The sequence below is a fragment of the Amborella trichopoda genome, chromosome 13, assembly GCF_054954075.1.
Source record: "Amborella trichopoda isolate Santa Cruz 75 chromosome 13, AtrichopodaSantaCruz75HAP2 v2.0, whole genome shotgun sequence".
NCBI lineage: Eukaryota > Viridiplantae > Streptophyta > Magnoliopsida > Amborellales > Amborellaceae > Amborella > Amborella trichopoda.
In genome coordinates this window covers 44,531,276-44,539,945 of record NC_142348.1, presented here as the reverse complement: position 1 = coordinate 44,539,945, position 8,670 = coordinate 44,531,276, and the positions used below count along the sequence as shown (strand labels likewise).

The 8,670-nt window shown below is 37.4% G+C and overlaps 1 protein-coding gene across 4 annotated transcripts; it reads right to left on the bottom strand.

Moving 5' to 3' along the window:
- Positions 1-2,339: 2,339 nt before the first annotated feature.
- Positions 2,340-6,585, bottom strand: LOC18442588 (monogalactosyldiacylglycerol synthase 2, chloroplastic). 4 transcript variants are annotated; one of them, XM_011628105.3, is made up of 9 exons: positions 6,349-6,585; positions 5,330-5,636; positions 4,961-5,133; positions 4,370-4,531; positions 3,937-4,078; positions 3,626-3,850; positions 3,431-3,493; positions 3,245-3,319; positions 2,340-2,777 (listed from the first exon to the last, which is right to left on the bottom strand). In XM_011628105.3, the coding sequence occupies exons 2-9, from the start codon at positions 5,582-5,584 to the stop codon at positions 2,511-2,513; spliced, it is 1,362 nt and encodes a 453-aa protein (XP_011626407.1). In that variant the 5' UTR covers positions 5,585-5,636; positions 6,349-6,585; the 3' UTR covers positions 2,340-2,510. The 4 variants fall into 4 exon arrangements, with proteins under 4 accessions (XP_011626407.1, XP_020528015.1, XP_006852865.1 ...); XM_020672356.2 differs by having other exon boundaries at positions 5,330-5,629; XM_006852803.4 differs by having other exon boundaries at positions 5,330-5,629; positions 6,082-6,404.
- Between the last annotated feature and the right edge of the window lie 2,085 nt (positions 6,586-8,670).

The following is an 8,670-nucleotide window of genomic DNA, read 5'->3' as shown; positions in this document are numbered from 1 at the left end:
GCCTTGAAGAGTTGTTTATATAATTTTGGCCGCCTCCACATAAGTGGAGCCAAATTCTGGAAACCCCATGCACGTTTCCATATCCGGAATAGATTTCAAGGGGGTAGCCAAGGAATCTTGTATTCACTGCAATTCTAAATTGGTTGATTCCTGTACCTTGATGATTTTCAGGTGGTTATGACCTTTTTTTTTTTTTTTGGATATTTTCTAATATTAGATTTGGGACAAACTACTCACTCCTTCAGCCAGGACTGAAAGTTTTGCTGAAGTGGTGGCGTATTGGCCTATTTCTTCTCTATAATCTTACGTTTTACTTTCAAGAAATGTTTTGGAAATTTATAGGCTTGAGGTTCTTTCCGAACCATAACAATAAGGAAAGAAGGGTGATTCTTTTTGGTCAGTGAAAAGTTTTTGGGAGTGGTTCTCTATCCGTTCACATTTTAGATATCTTGATAAATGGAATTGTATATAATGAGAGGGTACAAAGAGGTCATGATTGTTAATATCTATTAGATCTCAAATTGAATGGCTTTACGTGCATCACAAAGTTTGAAAAAGTTTTTTAGAACATGACACATTTAATTTGAGATTTAATGGATAAGAACAATTGTGACCTTGTATTAAAAGTAAACGGTTACTTTTTTTTAAAAAATTGACATGTTAAGTTTGCATTTCAAAACATCTTGTATTAAAAGTAAATAGTTATTTTTCCTTAAAAAATTGAAATATTAAGTTTAACTGTGAGATTGGGGTGGTCATATAAAGTCGTGACGCCTACTTCTTTGAAGATGAGTTCCTCGTAGTAAAAACAAGTCGCAAACAAACATATCTCTATGAGATTGTTAGTAACAAGGTTGAGTCTCGAAAACCCGAACCACCACTTATGAGAAGTACCCGAATTATAAGACAACCTAAAATTGACCTTGTGCTAAGCTGCAGACTAATCAGATTGATGCGTATCCCATCGTTAATTTGGTAAAATAAAAGAAAGTGCATATAATATGTTGCTTCAAGAGCATATTGTCTATCTACTCCCTCAGGCATAAATTTACTTGGGATATTTTTTTGATCTAAAATTTTAGAAATTACGTAAGAATCACCGTATGATTATTTTCAAAAGAAAAAAAAAATTTGAATTTTGAGTTTTCTAAGACTTCAAATTTGAGATAATAACTTTTTTGTAGTGCATAGTGTAAGATTTGGAAATTTTCTTTTGTGAGGTTTGCTATTGGTTGACGAAGGTATATTCCCAAAAATTAGGATCGTAAAATTACTCCTATATTGAGTTTTACTTGGAAGGAGTATCCTAAAATTATTCCTTAATTTACCTCAACGAGTAAAAGGAAATTACCCCCTATAAGACTATGAAATCCTTTGATAATATAAAATAAGCCAAGTAGTGCCATGGAAGTGGTGGAAATGTTGGAATGACTTGGCACCTATCATTTTCAGTCTACACTGTCTACTCCATGTGGAAGCAGTTTTTTGTTTTTTTTAATCTAATTGTGCCTTGCGCACTAAGCCAAGACAGGTCATAATTATTATCTATGACTATTAGATGTGATGTGGAATTAGATGTTGGCATGTAATTCATTGGGTATAAAACTATAAACGTTAAAGGAAAAACATATTATAAGACTATTTATCTTTTGTACGTGGTCCCTATTAATTTTGACTGTTGAATGTGAAATTGAATGGTTACAATAATTGTATTAATCAAGCCTAAAGTTCAATTTTTTTTTTTCACACTTTGTGACATACCGAAACTATTAGATTTTACATCGAATGGTTATAAGTGATTGTGACCTTTTTATTCCAATAATATACAACCCCAAACTATGAAGGCTAAAATAAGATTTATCGAATAATATGATACTTTTTTTTTTTTTGAGTAAATTAGTAGGGAGAGATGGCCCCATCTGTTTTTCATTATATAAAAATAGAAAAGATACAGTGTTAACCAGGACAAGTGAGCCAAAATTTACATCATAATATGACACTTCAATAGGTTAAACTTTACATCATTGAAAAGTAACTTTTGACCTTAATATCCCAAAAGTAAATAACCTTATAATATATAATTTCCTATATTTTTCTTTCAACTTATTTGCAAGAAGCCATGTTTTTATATTTAATTTTTTTGGAAACTTATTTGTAGTTTTAGTTATGTCTTGAAGTGAAAAAAAAAAGTTGCTTTTAAATGACTTGAGCTAAAGAAGGGAGCGCAAGTTTCCTAAGCGTTTCAAGTCACGCAATCTTCACTAGTCGCAAGCAAAATAAAAGAACCAAACAAATATGCTCCTTTACAACAACCTTTCTGCACAAATATTTGACAAAAATTTCGAAAAAAAATTAAATTTTATTGCAAATGACTCTAAATGAAAAGAATTACACTCTTACTTTACATGTCACACGTGCCAATTATGCACACAGTGCCGGTTAACCAGCGAAGCTGAGGGCCTAATGGTGATCAAATGAGAGGAGGGGATGAGAATGAGAGTGCGAGCCCCCTAAATGGGGATAGAAGCGAATGAGGAGGTCATAGAAGAGTACGTAAGCGATGACATGGGCCCACGTTTGCGTGCCAAGTCATCGATGTCTCGCACGATGTTGAACACGGCATCTGGCTGCGCCAAGCGCCGTGCGCACTCAGACATCTGCATTAGCTCCTCCACCTTGGGCCCGAACCACTCTCCAACAGTGTTGGCGGTGTCCTTGGGACTCTTTGAGAACACCCCAGCGCCGTTCTCGACAACGTAGGGCACATTGCCGACTTCCTGTTGGCACACATAAAATGAAAGGTATTTTGGTTATTTTTTATTTTATGGAGGAGCTACAAATTGAATGGTTTTTTAGTTTTTATTTTATTTTATTTCATGGAGGAGCCACGTAAAATGAAAGGTATTTTAGTCATTATTATTTTATGCCAAAGCCAAAGGTAAGGGTGGCAATTGTCCATGTAGCAATGGCCAAAACCAAAGGAAGGAAAAAATAAAAGAACATACAAGAAGAAAAGAGGTCCGGCCCGAACCGAGCTTACACTGACCTTAGCCAAGCCCAGCCCAGCCCTCGGTCCATAGTTCATGGCCCAAGCCCTACTTTTTTAGGGCTGGGACCGGGCCGCCTGGCCCATTGCCAGTCATAATGTCTTGAGATGTTAGGATATTGTTGTCGTGTATCTACTAGTACCGGGGTACAATAAAGTTTGTTTTGAGTAGTATCAATTATCAAATAGAGATCTCACCTGTCCAGGAATGAAATCGTTGAGGATAATAGGGAGTCCTCTTACGAGAGCCTCAGCAATTGTACCTGGCCCTGCCTGAAACCCCAACAAATCAAAAAGTTAGAAATTGAGATAAGGATAGAAAGAGAGGACTGAATCCAGTGCAAAATTCTAACGAAGAACAGTGAAAACACACTGATAAAATACCTTTGTTATTATGCAATCACAAGCTCCCATCCATTTCTCCATTTGGGTCTCAAACCCCCTTATCTGTGATTGAAAGATACATCATGTTCTTGTTGTAGAGAGAGAGAGAGAGAGGTCACTCAATTTGGAGCAAGCTAACCCACAAAACCAGTATAAAGAGCAAGAGACTTTTTAACAAAAATTGAAAAGAATTACCTTCACAGGCACTTTCCATTCAAATGCTTGTAAAGCAGAAGCAAGCATCTGGTTTCGACCACATATTATGACAATTTGGCCAATGGGTCTAGAGAGAGATTGATCAAAGAGAGCATCTCCAAGAGCTTTTGCTGTTTTCTTAACAGGGCCCATCCCTTCTCCCCCTCCCATGAGCAAAACAGCAGGCAAAGCCATGTCCATCTCCAACTCCTCTCTCAACTCTTCCTGTGAGGGCACATATGTAGCATGGCATCGATGAATTCGCTACGAAATTGAGTGTCCTAGAGAGAGAAATAAGTTTAGAAACAAACCTTGGAGAGGAGGGGCCTGCAGAAAGAAGGGCGAATGGGGAGGCCGAAGACTCGGACCTGATCGGACTCAAGGCCTTTGAGCAATGCCCTCTTGGCCACCTCCTCTGAAGGGCAGTAGCATCTGGTCACACTTGTGTTGAACCTTCAAAAAATTCAGATTTCCAGAATTAATAAAAAATGAGATAGATGGCACTAAGACACCAGTTCTTAGAATAATGAATTTCAGGTTCAGCTGTGTGTGTGTAGTTGGGAAGGGGGGAGAACTTGGACTTGGGGCAAGTGGGACATGTGGGGCAGCGCAGGTAGAGAGAGAGAGAGAGACTTGGGGAAAGTGGGAAATAATCATGTGGGGTAGCCCAGGTTTGAAACCTGTATTGACTGTGACAACAGAGAGAGAGAGAGAGAAAGAGAGATGGAAGTTAGGGCAACTAACCATGTAGGGTGGCAGGTGTTGAGATCTGTAATGACTGTGACAAAAACTACTTTCTTATGGAGTTCCTGCCATTTGAGCACCCAAAGGGGAATATGCTGCATGAGAGGGTGAACACTTATGATTATATCAGGCTTGTACTTCATTAGACCAGCCTCCACCTTTCTACAAACACATCACAGCAAACAAAAACAAATTCAGTTTCTCTCTCCTTGAAAATAACTAAACTTTATAAAAAAAAAAAACAAATCACAACAAACCAAAGCACATTCACTTTCTCTCTCCTAATATATCAGTAGATCCAAATCAGTGCCCACATGTAAAATCCAATTCTGATTCCAAGCATCTCTTAGTAAAACACACACTCTCTCTCTCGTTTAAAATCAAATTATATTTCCAAGCATCTCTTAGAAAAACTCTCTCTCTCTAGAACACGAATTTTGGATACAGCTATTGACAGCAAACAAGAGATGGGGGACCAAAAGAGGAGTGGCCCATCAATAATTCAAATTCCATTGAGATATTAAAATAGCAAATCAAATGAGCCAAGGTTATAATTTGGAATTTAGTGAGAGAAAGGGAAGTAAGAATTACTTTGCATAATATGCTGCTAGAGCTGCAAGATAAACACAGTGGACCCAACTTGGGGAGGTTCCATGAAAGGCAACCTTCCATAGCTGTACATGCTTCACCATGAACTTATAAGACCTCTCCATATCATTCAGAGGCCAACCTGTATGTTCTTTCCACACATCCTTTACGAGGACCTACAAAATTTAGAGAGAGAGAGAGGTAATCATATCTTAATATTTAGAGAGAGAAAGAGCTTTACTGAGAAAAAGTTGAGCTTGAAAATGTTTAACCCTAGAGAGGAGATAAAATATACAGGAGAAAGACAGCATGTCAAGTCTCCTATTTACTCTCAATAGAAAACAGACGGGTGGAAGAGAGAGATGAACATACTCTGTAATCATCTCCATATTCATGATAGAAGGCATCTCGAATGGCCTCAGCTGAAGCTCGATGGCCACCGCCTGTGTCACTCATTAGAATGAGAACAGTCTTCGTTCGTTCGGCTCCCAGCTGCGTGAGCTCCGTTCCTCTCTCTTCTTCGAGCACGCCATATGAGCACCTGCTACTACTACGAGGAGAAAGAGAGAGGCTTTGAAGCACCTTTTCCGTTATCGATCTCCTCGGCGAAATCACTGTCATAACCATCTTGCTTTCCTCTTCATGTATTTTTTCTGTGCAGCCGCTTCCTACCTAAAAACTTTAAAAACAAACCCAATAAAGAGAGAGAACTGTAATATACTAGAAAACAATCCAAACTTTCAAAAGAGGATCATTAATTTGAGATTTGAGAATTGAGAATCAAACCCGCCTTTCTAATATCTAAAACGCTAGAGATCATATACTGCAACTTGCAAATCAAAACCCAACTTCCCAAATGAGAGAGAGAGAGAGAGAGAGAGAGAGAGAGAGAGAGAGAGAGAGAGAGAGAGAGAGAGAGAGAGAGAGAGAATCATTTATCATTGATTGTAAATTAAACCCACCTTTGGAAGAGCAAATTGCAGTTTATACTTCAAAGAAACACACACCCAACATTCAAAAAACAGAGAGAGATCAATTCATTCAATTCATCATCGATTTGAACATCAAAATCACTTTCTAAAACGAGAGAGATCATACACTGCAATTCGAAAATCAAAACCCACCTTCCAAAATCAGGAGAGAAAACAATTTACCATGAATTAAACCGACCTTTGGAGGGGTATTAATCAAACCCACCATTCAAAAACAGAGAGAGGTCAATCATTTATTAGAAAATCAAAGCCACATGTCTTAAACACCGGTAGAGAGAGAAAGAGAGGGGTTTGAAGAGACGATCACATGTTGTAATTCAAACCCACCAGTCAAGAATGAGAAAATGAATGTGTGAGAGAGAGAGAGAGAGAGAGCACGAAAATAAGCCCTTTCCATACCTGAATAAACCCACAAGACCAAACCACTATGTCGCCGGAGAACCGCCGTTCTCCCTTAAAAATCACAGGGAAACCGCCAACTCTTGCCGCAAAACCGCCTACTCTTGCCGCGAAACAGCGGCAAGAGAGAGAGAGAATGCAAAGAAGAGAGAGAAAGAACGGAGAGGAGAGAGAAACTTTAGAGAGAGAAAGAGATTCTCTTGACACGAAATCGAGAGGTCCCCGCTCTCTCTTGTCACTGGTGGTGGAGGAAGGCGAGGGCAAAATATTATTATTGGTGTGGGGTGGGTCCCACTCTGACCCTACGTGGCAATGCGTACGAACACGCGGGGGAAGTGGCCAATGGGAGGCGAGGATTGTACACAGGGATTCCCGAATAATACCCGTCCCGATACCCTGGGCCCGAGTCTACTGGTAGTGGGCCTCCTCCAATTGTAGCCGTTGATTCGCATCTTCTTTTGGAATGTTCTTCGGATGGATACCATTGAGACAGTAGAATCCCAAATTACTGTGATGGCCCTCTCTGCATGAGAAAATTACTAAAATGCCTCTGCGGCCGACGTTGCGTCATCATTTTGGCGCGGGACATCGGCATGGGAGTGTCATCATCATAGTTTTTTTTCAATTAATTTGGGTTGGCTACATCATAAATTTTGTTAAAATTGCAAGTTGGTTGTTTACGTAACCCATTTACCCGAGCTTAGCATGAAACAGGTTAAAAAAAGTTTTGAAGTCCTTACTCTTTTTAAACCAAACTACTTTATGCATTTATCCTGCGCTAAAAGCAATTTTTCACCTAGATTTGAGTAAAAATTTACAATCGTGTTCAATAATAGATCTAGTGGGAAATTTTGTAGAAAATTATATTTGAGTTGCTTTTTAATGTTAAAGCCACTGTTTTAAGACTCATACATCTAGATTGAGAATTGTCCATAACCAAACCGTTCGAGCCTGGGAAGTTTTTACTTTATTTTTTTTATTTCTTTTGAGGTTGCGGTTTGTATAGAGCCTAGGCTCTAAACAATCAAATTAGAGCCTACTTTTAAATGGTATCGAAAAATGTGGTTTCAATATCGGAAATTTTTGTGATAGCCTTAAAATATATTTTTATATTTATTTACACAGTTTAATGCTTAAAAAATAGTGTAGATCGACATATCTATAAAAACTTGAAAACCTTGAGAATTGACGGTCCAAAAATGTGTTACAAAATACATTATTTTCAAAACTTGAGTCTATTTTTTTCTCGTGTCCATGCTTCTTGATGTCGAGATGATTAATTTGAAGATATGTGAACATCAAAATAACATCTTCTAATGAAATTATGGGGATAAGCTCAAATTTGATTGTTTAGAGCCTCGGCTCTATATAAACTTTTCCCTATCTTAAAGGAAAATCTTCCTTACTTCTTTTAAGGAAACAGTGATTTTTGTAGGAAAGCAACTATATATCTCCAAATTGTAAATCATAATTTGGCTGAACCCTAATTTATTCTCTTTGAAGTTTATTTACTTTGCATCCAAATTGGAAGTTTGTTTACTTTGAATCCAAATTAGAGTGTAGATTCTGAAATTTCCTTCCCAAATTTGGGTATAAACACTTATACAAACCATACTGAATCATTTAAAGGATTCTATATTATAAGACCATTTATCTTTGTTACATAAGGGTTATAGTTATTGCTAGACAAACATTAAATGGCATGAATTGTGAAACAAAGTTAAAGAATTTTCTTGTTTTAGACTTTGAGTCTAGTCAATGATATATGCTCATAATCACCCAATTTGAAATTGGACAAGAGTACTTGTGACCTCCTTGTATTAAGTATAAATAAATTCCTACACTTCTCATTGATGAAACTTGCTTGCATGTTTGGCATTCCAAACAAAATAGGTAGGGATATTTAGAAAGTTTTTTTTTTTGGATAGAGTTAGTGTGTGCATGTAGCTGAACACATGGCACAAATCATCTTAGATGGCTTTTTTTTTTTTCAGCTATTAAAATAAGGATGGGTTTAAATAGAGAATCATTTAATAGAGATGACTAAAGATATATGGAAAGGGAGAATTCCTCATAAAGTGCAGGCTTTTATTTGGATCATGACTAAAGCAAAATGCCTCACAATAGATAATCTTAAAAAACCAGGCAAGATCATTGTTAATGTTCGTCTTTTTTTGCAAAAATGATGAGGAGACCCATGATCATCTATTTTTAGATTGTCCTTTTGTCTCTCAGTTATGGTATTGGACAATGCAAAAGTTGGGATTTCTCCTCCTCATTGTTGTATATTGTGAATCAGACGAAGATTTGTGGAATCCCAAA